The sequence below is a fragment of the Heterocephalus glaber genome, unplaced genomic scaffold, assembly GCF_053883595.1.
Source record: "Heterocephalus glaber isolate CG9 unplaced genomic scaffold, H.glaber_assembly_v1.0 deba00001662, whole genome shotgun sequence".
Taxonomy (NCBI): Eukaryota; Metazoa; Chordata; class Mammalia; order Rodentia; family Bathyergidae; genus Heterocephalus; species Heterocephalus glaber.
The window spans coordinates 3,019,303-3,033,888 of record NW_028258403.1 but is presented as its reverse complement, the minus strand read 5'-3'; the positions used below and the strand labels follow the sequence as shown (position 1 = coordinate 3,033,888).

Genomic DNA, 14,586 nt, shown 5'->3' with positions numbered 1-14,586 from the left:
TATTCTTTTGAAGAACCACCTCTTTGGTTGATTCTTCATATTCTTTTAGTCTCTATTTCATTAACTTCTACTCTGATCATTATAATTTATTTCCTTGTACTTGCTTTAGATTTGAATTGTTCTTGTTTTACTAGGACCTCGTCTGTTTTTCTGATGAGGGCATTCAAAGCTATAAACTTCCTTCCTAGGACTGTTTTCATTGTGTCCCATAGGTTCTAGTATGTTGTAGTGGCATTATCATTTGATTCTAGAACTAATTTCTTCCTTGACTTATTCTGTAACCCCTTAATTATTAGGAGAGTAATTTCCATGTGTTTTCAAAATTTATCTAGTTTCTTTTGCCATTGACTTCTAATTTCATTGCAGTAGGACCTGATAATATGCATAGGATAATTTTGATTCTTTTGCATTTCCTTAAGAATGCTTTATGGGCTGGCACATGGGTTATTTTGGTGAAAGTCTCAAGTGCTGCTGAGAAGAATATGCAGCCTGTTGCTGTGGGTGGAATACTTTGTACATATCTATTAAGTCCATTTGTGTGAATGTTTGGTTCAACTCTGATATTTCTTTGTTGATTATTTTGTCTACTTGATTTGTCTTTTTTCGACAGTAGAGTATTGAGGTCCCTTACTCTTGGGGACTCCCCTTTGATTATACCCAAACCAGGCTGTGAGCAATGCAAGCTGTAAAGAGTTAACCCCACAATTGGCTGAGTGACTCTTACCCAAATTCTGTTCCCAGAAGTAACATTTTCTTTACTAAAAGGACAAGATTATTAACCACAGCCTATATTTTGTCTTCTTCTGTTCCTAATTTGAGAATGCTTTGTCTCTTCCCTTACAAGCCTTGCCTGCATTAGCAGTGTATCCATAGCAACTCTATATAGCCTCCACATAGCCCCTTTACTTCAATCTAACTATGATATCACCAGTAAGTATCAACAGTTTTGGGTGTTCAGAGCCTTTGTTTGTTCAGCCTTGCTTGCACAGGCTTTGGTCATCCTGTCTGCCCATTTTTCTATCTCTTTAATTCTATCTTTGAGTTTTTCTTTTAACCTTGTGTTGTAGGAATCTGCCGCAGGGTTCTCTGATACCCTACTGTAATTGTGCTGATGGTTATCTCATGTCCAGTAGTGTTTGTTTTATGAAGTTGAGTGGGCTGATGCTTGGTGTATATGTTTATAATTATCTCTTCCTATTGAATTGTTTCTGTAACCATATGCAGTGACTTTCTTTGCCTCTTTTGATAAGTTTTGGCTTGAAGCTCAATTTATCTCATAATAAGGTATCTATTTCTGCTTTTATCAGATTGCCATTGCATGGAATATTGTTTTCCATCCTTTGATTTTGATTTTTAGTCTGTGAATTTCTTTTTGGATTAAATATGTTTATTCTATACAGCTAATCACTGGGTTTTATTTCTTGATCTGTTGTGTCAATATGTGTCCTTTGATTAGAGAATTCAGACCATTCATATTGGGAGTTATTACTGAAAAGTATTGACTTACTCTTGTCATTGAATTACTTTTCAGTTGCTGCTTTTCTTTCTTTCTGGTTTTTTTTTCCTTTCTGCTTGACTGCTCACCCTGCCTGATGTACCCATTCTATCAGATATTTTGGCATTGTTGGTTTCATTGTCTCTTTATAGGATATCCTTGAAATTCTTGTACAGTGCTGTTTTGGTGGTCATGAATTTTTTAGGTGTTGTTTATTATAAATATATATTTTCTCTCTGTCAATTTTCAAAGATAGCTTTGCAGGATATAGCAGCCTAGGTTGGAAATTGTTTTCTTTAGGGCTTGAAACTCTTCACTTCAGGTTCACCTGGCTTTTAAGGTTTGTGTTGAGAAGTCTGCTGCAATTCTAAAGAGTTTACCGTTTTAAGTAATTTGTTGCTTTTCTGTAACTACTTTTTAGATTCTGTCCCTACATTGGACTTCTGGGATTTTGACTGATATATTGTGGAGAAGTTCTTTTTTTGCTTGCAGCTACTTGGGGCTGTATATGCCTTATTTATCTGTATGTTTAATTCTTTCCCTATATTTGGAAAGTTTCTTGCTATTATGTCTGTAAAAAAGGGTTTTAGCCCATTTGTGATGTCTTCTGACTTTTCACTAATTCCAATTAATCTTAGATTAGTCTTCTTTGTGTCATGTAGCAGCTGTTGGATCAGTTATTTATGCTCTCATTACATTGAAGTTATTTCTAAATAATTGGTCTCTGACAGCAGCCCTATCTTCTAGTTCCTACACTGTGTTCTCACATTGGTCACTTCTGCTTCTCATTGTTTCAATAGAATTTCTATTCTTCTGAATTTTATTTAGTACCTTTCCATGGTTTCTATTTTTATTTTTCCCTAAACTACTCATTGGTGCTTTGTATTATTTTGTTTAGCTCAGATAGCTTTTTATTATCTCCTCTAAATTCACTGATCCTTCTGCTTAATAAGTCCATTGCATTTAATTACATCTTCTTTTAGCTAACCTAGGACCTCTTTGATATGGTTTTTTAATAAACTTCTTTGTTATTCTTTTGAATAATTTGGCAGTGTGAGTTTTGATTTTCTTCCCCTCAGTGCCTCATGGATTAGCTTTGAGGGAGTTGAAGAGTTTTGGGAGACATTTTCTTGCTTTGTCTTCTATTGTTTTCTATGTTTCTATTTTTTTCTTTTGTTTGTTTTGTTGTTTTGCTCAGGTTTTTGGGTGGTTATAGTAGAAAGACTCTGTTTTTAATGTGGAGACTGCTCTTTAGTTAGCATCTGGTTTTCAGTGATGCACCCTTGGTGTGGCTAACTGTAAGCTTTTGCCTCTGTCACAATATCCAACCATCTCAGATAATCTGGGAGGGGATGATGCAGTGTAATTGCCCAGCAGACAGTTCTCTAGGAATGGACCACAGTATTGTTAAGAACACAAATGTAATCTAGATATTGGCACCCAGAGAACAATGAGGTTGTTAATAACAACAATGATGTCACCCTGGAAATACCAAAAAATTCGTCAACATTAGCAGCATCTAAGATAAACTGGATGTAAGAACCAATGATGTATCACCTTAACCATAGAAATGAAGTACATAATTATAGTATACACATTAAGATAAACCAAATATTGACATACAGTAAATAATTGCTAAATGTGACAAGTATACCTCTACTAGCAATAGAAAAGAATTCAACAGTAAAAACACAGAATTAACTATCTAATGATTAATAGAGCTTACTAGTTACACTATTAAAGATAGAGGGGGTGGGGAATAGGAGAAGTAAAGAAGAAAAGTTTGAAAAATTAAGCAATGTGCCAGGCATGGTGGCATGTGCCTGTAATCCCAGTACTTGGGAGGCTGAGGCAGGAGGATTGATTTGTTGGAGGCCAGCCTGTGCTACATAGTGAGACTCTGTCTCAAAAAAACAAAACAAAACACCCTCTCCAAAATAAGCAATGTAAGATGAAAAAGAGGAGAGAAAAGTGAAGTAAAGGATTCTGTTAAACAGTAAAAAGAACTTAATAGAATTTGAAGAAAACTGAAGAGAAAATGAAGAAAAAAGAAATAGAAAACAAAAAGAGTAAAGAAAGAGAAAATTATAAAAGGAAAGAGGGGAAAAAAGGAAAATAAAAAATCCCACACCCTTTTCTCGACTGTCTCCCGTGGCTGTCTCTTTGCCATTTACTGTGGGAGGTACCCTGGGAACCCTGAAGTTGTTTCTTAGTTGTTCTGAGACTCAGTCTTAAATAACAAACCCTTTCCCAAAATGGTGCCCACTCATGGGCAATATGGTAGGTGCTGCACTGGATTCCTTCTCCAATTGTTGCCTGCAGGATAATAGGAGTCACTTTTGGTGTAAAACCCAATGCTGATTCTATAGTTTACAATAGCTGTGGGGTTTTCATGAGCTAGCTCTGCTGGTCCAGTCTGTTGTTTCTCGCTGGAGCTCCTCACCCTTGGAGCTTATCTTGTATCTGCAGAGACAGATTCCTTTCCTGGTAGCCAGTGTAAGCTTCCAGACTACTTCATTCTTTTCTCTGCATTGTGGTCCATTTATCCAAATTCTCTGTAGCTTCTATTTTTTCTGTTGGCTATCTCCTGATTCCTGGAGATCTACTTTTTTCTCTACAGGTTTTTATTGTTCAGTTTCTGGATTCCAGTTCCTGGAGAGACAGTATTTCACTGCTCGTTGATACTTGATGATTTTGATTCTCATTCTCTGCTATTTGTTTTAATCAAAATAACTGCTTCATTTACTAGATGCTTGTCTACTACCCTTCTAAAAGCTATAGTAGTTAAAGAAGTTGAGGGAGACCATGTGTGTCTGAAGCACATCATCCCACCCAACCTCATACCAGCAGAGTTACCAAAACCGGGATGATACCACTCAGTTTTATGCCTGCTAGCCACACTCATTAGATGATTCTAAACATTGCCCAGGGAAAGCTGAAAGTGGGAGCACAAACCTGTAAGTTGCAGAGTCCCTTCTGCAGAAAGGACGACAGGCAGCCAGGAGAGAAGAACCAGGATCCATGGTCCTCCTTCTACTTTTCACAGCCTGGAAGGTAGCTTTCCTCCTCAACTGTGACCCTTCCACCAAACTCCCAAAGAATGGATGTCTGTCTCCCTAGGGTTCTCATTAGACCAAACTCTGCCAGCTGAAAAGTGGGTCTCAGACTTGTGATGAACTTTCTCCCAAATCGTGTTTTATTCTTTTGAATCTAACAAAGTTTAGCAGCACTAGGGCCAACCATCTGACACATTACTTCTCTTAACCTTTACTGCTCTATGAAGAAGAGCTTGTGGCCTTCATTTCACAGCTGAATCAACTGGGACTGTAAAGAAATAGTCACAGAAGGTCACAGAGCTAGTAAGTGGGTAAAAGGCTAATGGTGAGGAGACCATGTGTTCTTTCCTGTCAGTCTCTTCTGAGCTTTCCACAAGGCCCATCATTGTAGATGATCACAGGAGCCCACTCTGGAATCCAGTGCCATCAGCCTGCTGTAGCTCTTCTGTCCCCCTGGATCTTGAGGTCAAGATAATCATCTTGGACCAGCTGCCAAGGACTGCTACCTTACACAGATCTCCAACCCCTGGGCTTCAGTGAGCCCCTCAAGGAGGACCATAAGGGGATACTTATTGACTAAGGTCAAATAACCTTAGATAACATGTTTTTTCTTAAAATGGAAATTGAAAGTTTTCTAAGTATGAAACAGAATCATTTCATAGCTTTCTAAAAGAGAGATTATATTAATGTAGATTATTTTCAAGCTAGCCAATAAACACTAGATGAAAGAGGATGTCTACACCTCCAGTGAGACTGGATTGTTCACAGGTGAGAGATGTGAGGAGAACTTTACACCAGGCCTCCTGGCCAAGGCTCCTCCATTGCTCCTTGAAGGTAATTTGTGCTGGTTTCCTGGACAGCAATGTTCAGACCAGAGCAAGCACAGTAGAGGAAAATGACTGACTTCTGGGAAGTGAAAAAGATTAGATAAGACCCATATAGTATTCTTACATCTTTGTAAATTGTGTTTTAATCATGTAACTAGTAGATACTGAACAGAAATGTATCACAAATTTCAATACTTTTCTTAAGATATGAATGAACAAATACTATTTCCTTCTGTTTTCTGGAGTTTAAATTTTTCTGTCCCTAAAATGTCTTTTAGAATAAAAAAAAAATTACTCGAATTGTTTTTAGTAATTCAAACTCTTCTTCTTGTGGGAATTTTACTAAATGAATTATGAAAAATCCATTAGTACATCAGACTAGCACATAGATTTCATTCAGTAAGACAAAACTTGTAGTTTTCTGATATTAGACTTTCTTTCTCTAGTAGGGTATGAAAGACTGTACTGTAATGCTTACGTTATGACACTGGGCAAGATATTTAACTGTATACAAATTCAATTTCCTTTTCTTTAAGGAACTTATCACTGTGTTGGCAATGATCTTGGCATTGGCATTTACCATATCATTTACTTCATGTAATAATCACTATCTATGGTAGATATTATTAATATCAACATAAAAGAATGAAGAAACCAAGTGTAAAAATTATAAAGTTATCTACCCAACAATATTCAGTTAATGAGTGATAGGTCTAAAACTCCATCTCCAGTTTATAGTATCAAGAACTTTGTTGTACAACCTCCCTCAATAAAAATGGTATCAACTTGAAGAACTCCAATAAAAAATGAGAACACTTATCCAAATGATCTAGGAGAATTACTCCTGTGTCAGGCACTCAGTCAAATCCACTTGATGTATAAAATATTACAGGATTGAGAAACACAATCTGAAATTATAGTGTAGTTTATCTACAAGATAAGGCACACAATATTCTCCGAGGTGTACATTACAATTATACAGCAAATTTCATGTATTATCATAGATACATGTGGTCTATCATTTTTCTTACTATTAATGAAAACAGTTCATTCTGAATATATAGTGGAGATTGGAATTGCAGTAGAACATGGAAAGAGTTTAGCGTGTTCCCATGGAACATGTTTCATGTTCCAGTAAGTCTTGCTCTTCCTTCTCAAGATATTTCTGTAATAGACCAAAAGGGAGAAAATTAAACAGAAATTCACTTAGCAGATTACCGCCCCCCGCAACTCGTACAACAATACCAACCTTTATTTCCAAGGAATACTTTGTGTATTTCCAAGGAATACTTATGTCTTTTATTTTTCATTTCAAAGTCAGTTACCTTCACATCTGGCAGAGCAATAGATCAACAACCAGCCATACTCCTAAATCCTTACTCCTGAATCCTGTCTTGTGCCATTACTGCTCTGGTAAATTCACTGACCTTTGTTCAGCAATGGCATCTCCTATCACATTTAGGCTTAGCCACAATTTAACTCATGACCTCTAGAGGGAAGCAAGATCAGCCTGAATGTCGAAAAATATTTTAGCAGGACAGCAGGGGGCAGCATTTCAGCCAAGACTTGCTGAAATTCTGGACACAGAATATGCTGCAGCCTGATTCTCAAGGAAAGAAAATAAATTTAGGCACAGGTTTCATAAGATGTTGATATGTAAAGACATAAAGAACAGAGGCAAACCACACAAATATTGGGGGAAAGTATTACAGGCAGAGAGGGCAAATTGAGAGCAAAGGTCCTAATATAATTATGCTGTGCTTCAGGGATATCTTCTCCAGCCCCTTATACTTCCCAGCACACTGCTATAGGACAGACTTAAGGGATTAGTATCATATTACTGAAGTGGTTTTCACTGATAACTGCTTAGTTGATTTTAATCTGTTGATCAATAGGCAATTTGTACTTAGGTTTGGCATCTTTTTCTCTTCCTTTTGGGATCCAGCTTAACCCAGTAGTGTCACCATCCCTGGGATGTCAATCACTTGCTCCCTGTCCATTTTTTTTCCATAGACAAAACTCTGATCCCTAGAAACTTCTCAAATGTTGCACCCTGGCCAACAATAAAGACAGAGATGCTCTTCAAAATTATAAAAAGTTATGTCTCACTTTCCAAGCATTAAAAATAGGAACAATAAAATCTGTATTATAAAAACTTGATATTTAAATTAAATAATGATTCTGAAAAACTGTGTAACACTGTGTCTCATATGTAGCAAGCTCAATATCAACTTTCATTTTCTTGGTAAAAGTTTTCCTTCAGTGTTTAGGTCTGTGGCTCATTCCTGGGTTTTCTTCTCTCCACAACTTTTAGAAGAGGGAGCTTTTAGAAAACTTAGTTATCCATTTTCCTGGAGGTGACCATTAATTTTTCCTATCCTTTTGTGATCATTTCTTCTTGAGTGCATTATCTCACTCATGGTGCTAAAAAAAATACAGATGGAACATGTACATGGTGTTTCTAATTTCATTTCCCTAAGGTGTAACAATATTAAGTCTTTTTTTCTATGCTCATTTGCTATTCTCATATATCAGGAGCAGCTAAGTTTTCATCATTTTGACTGATGGTTTCTTATTGATTTTGTGAATGTTTGCTATATTCTGCATTTGAGTCTTTTTTCAGAAATAATGCTCTGCACAGTCATATGTCTTTATGCATGGCTGTACCCCCAGCTACTTGGGAAACTGAGGCAGGAGGATTCCTTGACCTCAGGAACTTTAGGACATCTTGAATAATACAGTGAAGCTACATAGCTTAAAATGATAATAATGAAGAAAAGAAACACATATTACAAATATAGTTTTCCAGTCTCTGAATGGGTTTGCCATGTCAGAGAGAGGGAGGGAGGGATGGAGGGAGAGAGAGAGAGAGAGAGAGAGAGAGAGAGAGAGAGAGAGAGAGAGAGAGGAGAATATGTATGTGTGTCTTTCCTTTTTTATGAGAAAGAGTCTGGATAAATTTCCTATGCTGACTTTGAAGTTGCAATTCTTCAGCCTCAATTTCCAAGTGCTGAAAATTTGAGAGTAGCTGAAACTATAGGCATGCATCAATGTTCATGGCTTATGTGAGAGTTTTTCATAAGTCCAATTTAACATATATTTCATGTTCATAGAAAGATAATTTAAGAGTTTATTTTTTGTCACACACTTTACAAATGCTTTTTTCCTTGTGGATCCCTATTGCTCCTCATGAGAAGTCAGGCATAATCCTTAATGTTGTTTCTCAGAACACAGTGCATGAATTTTCTCTGGATGTTGCAAAAATTTTATTGTTGTTTTTCTTCACTTACAATACTCAAATATGAACTTAACTTTCAGTAGCCTCCTTGTAACTTTCCTGGAAAAAAGTGTGGAGGGCTGACAGAGTTACTTATTCAGACTCATGTTATTCTATACAGCATTGTTCCTGACTGAGGAACTTGTTTTATAAAATGTCAGATACATCAATTAGTTGGGTGTTTGTTATGAGCAAAGAGATGATGGAACAGTTATTTACAAAAACCAGCTACAATTTTGGAGACCATTTGTGCAAACAAGAACACTAATAGTCATGGAATTTGCATTTCATTTTAATATGAATAAGTTTATGTATATAGTAACAATGGTTTATTCTCGCTTTTATCTGCATGTCATAGCATAAGATGTGCTAAGGAGAGAGAATCTTGTATTTCATTGTATCTTAGTACTCTACTTAAACTACAGGATATCAATGAGAGAGTGTACCTCACCTAGAAAAGGGATGACCACCACCCCTGGATGCCTTAAAAAAACTGCATGCTCTTTGGGGGACTGGGTTTTCATCTTTTTGATAGAGTGGGAAATAGTTGTGTCACATTAGTAGGAAGTATGATTGTTCTATTGTTTCTTTTTAACTTTTAAGTGTTGTTAAAGGAGGTGGATATGTCAAGTTTGGGAAGGGGGCACTGGGGTAGCTTTGTACTGTCTCAACTCTGAGAATATATTTCCCAGAATTTGATTTCCTGTGTTGTTCTGCCACAAAAGAAAAGGTACAAGAATTGGGAAGTCAGTGTGACAGAGAAGCCACTTTTTATATGCTTTGCACACTCAGATTTCCAGGCCCTGGGACACTGCCCACATATTTTGGCTCACCTGCCAGCTAATATTCCTGCTGACACAGCTCCTCCTCCCACCACATCTCCTAATTCAGCATCTCTCTCTCTCTCTTTTTTTTCTTTTTTTGGTACCAGGGATTGAACTCGGGACCTTGCGCTTGTGAGGCAGGCGGCGAAACCACTAAATTAAATCCCTGTCCAATTCAGCTTTTCTTTGGCTTGGGCCAAGTGTGTATGTAGCATGTTGGCAAATGACATTGCTTCTTTTGAAGGTCATCTACCAACTAATATAGACGGAGTTGTAGGACAGACATGTTTTAGTTTGTTCTTATAGGTTCCATTTGTTCTCATGGGTCCCACTATGTCTTCACAAGTCACAGTTCATCCACATGCTTGTCCTCACCCAGCTTCCCTTGCCAGATCTTTGTCTAGTGGAATTTCCACCAATACAGGCTCAATATCAGATGGAAAGACAATGGCTTTGCAGAGACTCCTCCACAAGCTCCAACACGTTCCTGAGGTCTAATCCTTATAATTGTTCTCTTATTCTACATCAGCCTTGGTGGTTCTCCTTCTTTGATTGTACCTAACCAACACCAAGCCTAAGTGAAAATGGCTAAGCAGAAGACATTCACATCTATTCGAAATAACTATACTTAGAACTGGGCTGTGAGCACCTTCAAGTGAAAGTGACACATTAATTATTACGGGGCAATTTTAAATCAGAGGACTTTCATACACATTTTGTATGATCTACTTTAGGATCAAAAATTCAAGAAGAAACACTGATACACTGTACTAATTACTGTTATTCTCTTATTTGTGTTTGAATATAAATAAATTAATGAAATTCTGTTTTATTTTTCATAAAATAAAAAATAACAGATGGGCTATTCACCTCAACATGGAGAAAAAAAAAAGAGAAGACATTGCACCAGTTTCCAAATGAGACAGAAGCAGGTCTTACTTGGAATTTAATCTTCTGATCCAGACCACAGATGAGGCAACTGCAGTGCTCTCTTCTCATGTAGGATCTGCAGGTGTGAATCTCAGCTGGGCTCCTGGAGCAGGGCCCATCTCTTATGAAGCTCCTCAGTTTTTGTTCAGCTCTTACTAACATTTCAAACACTGTGTTCCCTAAAAGCACAGAAGTACTTCGCTGTATCTCCCATCTCTAAGTCTGAGATGGTGAGGCTGATGGCCTTAGCTACTTTCTGGAAGTTGAGAGAACAGCGACCACTCTTTGCACTCAGATCAGAAGAATGCTGACGAATAAGGAAAATCATGTCTCCCTTGGGAAGTTGCTTATACCAAAAAATATAGTACGCACTGAAAGTTGTCTCATAGGAACAATCCATGGTGACTGCTTCCCTCTCTGGCCTTGATATGGCTGACTGAACTTGAGTCACTTTCTGGGCCACACTGGATCCTGTAGAAACAATCAGAAAAGAGGGCTGATCCTCTCATGTAGTGAATAAAATATCATAAGAATTAGGCTAATTTAGGATCTTAAGTTAAACCATACTAAATTCAGAGTTGGTTTCTTTTCTCCCATCCCTCTTTCCTGTGGCCCAGGTAAAGCAGCATAGTCCAGTGTGCTGTCCTTTTATCCTTTACATTCTTGGCTGTGTTTGGACCACCCATACCAGAGTAGATGAAGGTCACCGACACCCACAGAAGGCTGGGGAGCAGCATGTGGTCTGTATTTCTCTGCAGTGTGTTCTTCTCTGAATGCCTGGCCATGTAGATAAGGACATGCTGGGTTTTTATGCTGCCACCCTAAACAGGAAATGAGCTTCCTTGAGTGCATAGACCACAAAGCCTATGTACAGATGAGAAAAAGTGTGGCTCATGCAAAACTGTTCCTCTGTTTACTTGTCTACCACAGATCGTTGGCCTAACAAGGAAGCCTGAGGATGGCAGTTGGTATTAAGCTTTGGAGCTCTGGGGAGCTGCACATTGAGTTATTTGAGACACATTAATGTTAATCCGTAGAATATTTCAGTAAAATTGATTATGACACACTGACTTGCCCTCCGATCTACTTCTTGGTCACTATTTAACAAGTATTTACTCTTTTCCACATAATATTTTGACTTTCTCTGTTAAAGGTAAACATGCAATACAATTACTGCATTTCTACCTTCTTAGTTCTAAGACATATTTATAATTCATAATTCATAAAACTGTTCTAAATCAAATGATAAAAGTCAATTCTCATGTCTTTCCAAAGGTATTATGTTTTTGTGAAAATTTAACAAGGGTAAAAGTTACCCTTCCAAAACGTGACATTGAGTTTTACTTACTAGATTTAGAGAGAATGAGAATATTCAATCCTTTTGCCTTCACATAAAGAATTACTCTATGGCATTGGTCCTAAATTTTGAGATTCACTTGTTAAATTCTGTATTTTTATTTATTTGAATGCTGAAAGCACTTAAGGGGATATGATCACCACAGAAACTGGTGGCTGAGATTTTGTGTGCTGCTATGTGATTGTACAGAATGTAGCTATTAATTTTACATGACAATTGCTTCACTTTATGAATTAATATGTAACCAAGAGAAATATAGACACCTAGAAAAAACATACAAAGTCTCTGCCAAAGTTCTGATTCTTGGTACAATTTTAAATAACATCAGTGAGTGGTATTGGGAAGAGCTTCCAAGTATTTGAGATCTCCTTGCTGTCCTATTTCACCCCTGTGTGCTGGCTTGGAATTATTTACACCTAAGCACATGGAGGTCACAGATGCCCAGAGTGTCCTGAGGAGCCACAGGGTGACAGAGTTTTCCTCCTGTTCAAAAGGCTGCCCTGTGCTTCTGACACATCACATGCAGGATCCCTCATCAGCAGGTAGCAGCTGCCTGTGAAATGTGATTTTTTTGTGATGGTAAATTTAAAGTCTCTGTGGTACCTAGGTTAAGAAATGTGTTCCTTCCTAAACATTGTTTTGTCCTTCCTAATGATTTAAGCAACAAATGATACTAACTAGTAAAGGGCAAACCTTAATATTTAAGAAAACTTTCATAAGAGATAAATCACTAAAAATTTCCAAGTTTAGTAAGTTAATCTGTTATAAGATTTGATTGGCATATCTGAAGTCAAACATGAATTTGTGCTGTGTTCACAAACACTCAAGGGTTTTTTTGTTTGTTTGTTTTATTATTTTTAAAATATATATATTATTGGTACATTTTAGGTATAAAATACATTTACATTTATTATTGGGTGTTTGTACCAGAACATGATGCATCTTAGTTTTTATTTTTACTCCCATTACCTGTGCACCCTTCACTCCCTCCACCCTTTCCTATCTACACAGAGTTTGATTCCATTTTTTTCTCATAATTTTTTTCTTTCCCTTCTTCCCTTTCCCCTTTCCCTTCCACCATCCCCAAACCCTTGGACCTTTTCTTATTTCAAATTATCAATTATTCATTTTAATCATTTTCATCCTTATTTACACTTTCAATTTCTCACACTAGAGAAACTATTCGGTATTTACACATGTGTGTCCTATTTATTTCACTTAAGAGTATGGCCTCAATATGCATCCATTTAGCTATAAATGTCTCTAGTTTTGACTGCCTCCAATCTCATCCTAATGTGAAACACACTGACCAATCTGTGGTTTCCCCAACAGAGATAAACCAGAAATGCACCTCTTTTTTCTTCCCCACTCACCTCCAAACGTGGCAAGAGAAAACTTCACAATGCCTGAGCAACTGCTCAGAAAGTTGAGATCAAAACAGGCTTCCACGTTCAGACATTTCTCCAGCTGTGTATGACAGTGTCAATGGCAGCAGCAAAGTCATATTATTTATAATGTGACTATGCTTAATTTTATTAATTTTATTAGATGAGTAGAGAGACTTATGGTCCTCTAAATTCCAGTATTCAGGTGTATTGCTACCATGAGTCTCCTTCCACTGTTTGGAGCAATTCTGTGGTTCCTGTCATAGTTTTCAGGAAGACAAAACTGCTCCCAAAATGCTGTTTCATCAGTAAAAAGTCAACATTGTTGATAGTGACTCAGCACATCTCCATAAGCACTGTTCAGCTGTAATGATGAATGGCCTCATTGTACTGCAGTTTGGAACACAATCTCCACCTGGCACTGAGGGCAGGTGGGCAATATAAGATGGAGTTACTCTGGCTGTAATTCAGAGGATGATTCCCACTATGTGTGTGGAGACCATGGATGCCCCCAGAAGCCTAGGGAGCAGCACAGTGGCAGGGTTTCCCTCCCATTGATATGGCGGTTCTGTGATGTCCAAGGGTGTCTCAGCAGCAGGGAGCAGGTACCTCTGAAATCTGGTTATGTGGGTCAAGTCCAATTATACTTTTTTGCTGAGGTCATGGATTCTGTCTGATCCTAAATATTGTTTTTGTCCGTACTTGTGATTTGAGAAATGATGATATCTAATAAAGTATTAATCTTAATATTTTATGAGTATTCAAATGAGATTTACTATTGAAAATTTTCAAGTTTAGTAAATTAATTTATGATTAGATCTGAGGGGTTTATCTGAAGCCAAATATTACAAATTCTTCCTGTGATTGCAAATGCTCATTTAAATTTTTATTTCTCTCTTGCCTCCATTCTGATCCTAAAATTAAATATGGTGACTAATCTTTGGCTTTGGTATGGAGACAAACCACAAGTCCTCACCACTCTTCTTCCCCATGCACTGAAAATTCTGGCAATTAGAAACTCAGCCAAGGCAAAGCATCTTCTCAGACAAATGAGATCAGAACAAGCTTCCACATTCTGACATCTCTCCAGTTGTGCATTGGAGTAGCAATGCAAGCAGCAAAGTCATTTTGTTGATAATGTGACTTTGTGCTTCAGTTTTCTAGTAGTCCTGGGAAGGGAGTCCCGCCCCTCTAAATCCCAATAGTCAATCATGTTGCTGTAATGAGTGTGTATGCATTGTTTGGAGCAATTCTATGATTCTTGTTATAGTTTTCAGGAAGACAAAATCTCTCCCTAAATGTTGTTTCATCCATGAACATATCTTAAACTCTTGGTAGTATAAACATAGTACAAAACAAAAATATTTCCTCCTTTGGATATTGAATGAATATTCCTTCCTTTCCCTTGCTGAAAATTCATCTGGTGAAGGAGTTT

The 14,586-nt window shown here is 37.3% G+C and overlaps 1 gene segment (V, D, J or C); it reads right to left on the bottom strand.

The window, feature by feature from the left end:
• Positions 1–11,417, bottom strand: part of LOC101705873 (T cell receptor delta constant-like) — a 670,370-nt gene extending 658,953 nt beyond the window's left edge. Inside the window, 2 exon segments of the C gene segment in view lie at positions 10,782–10,880; positions 11,098–11,417. Coding sequence covers positions 10,782–10,880; positions 11,098–11,194 — 196 coding nt within the window.
• Positions 11,418–14,586: the final 3,169 nt, after the last annotated feature.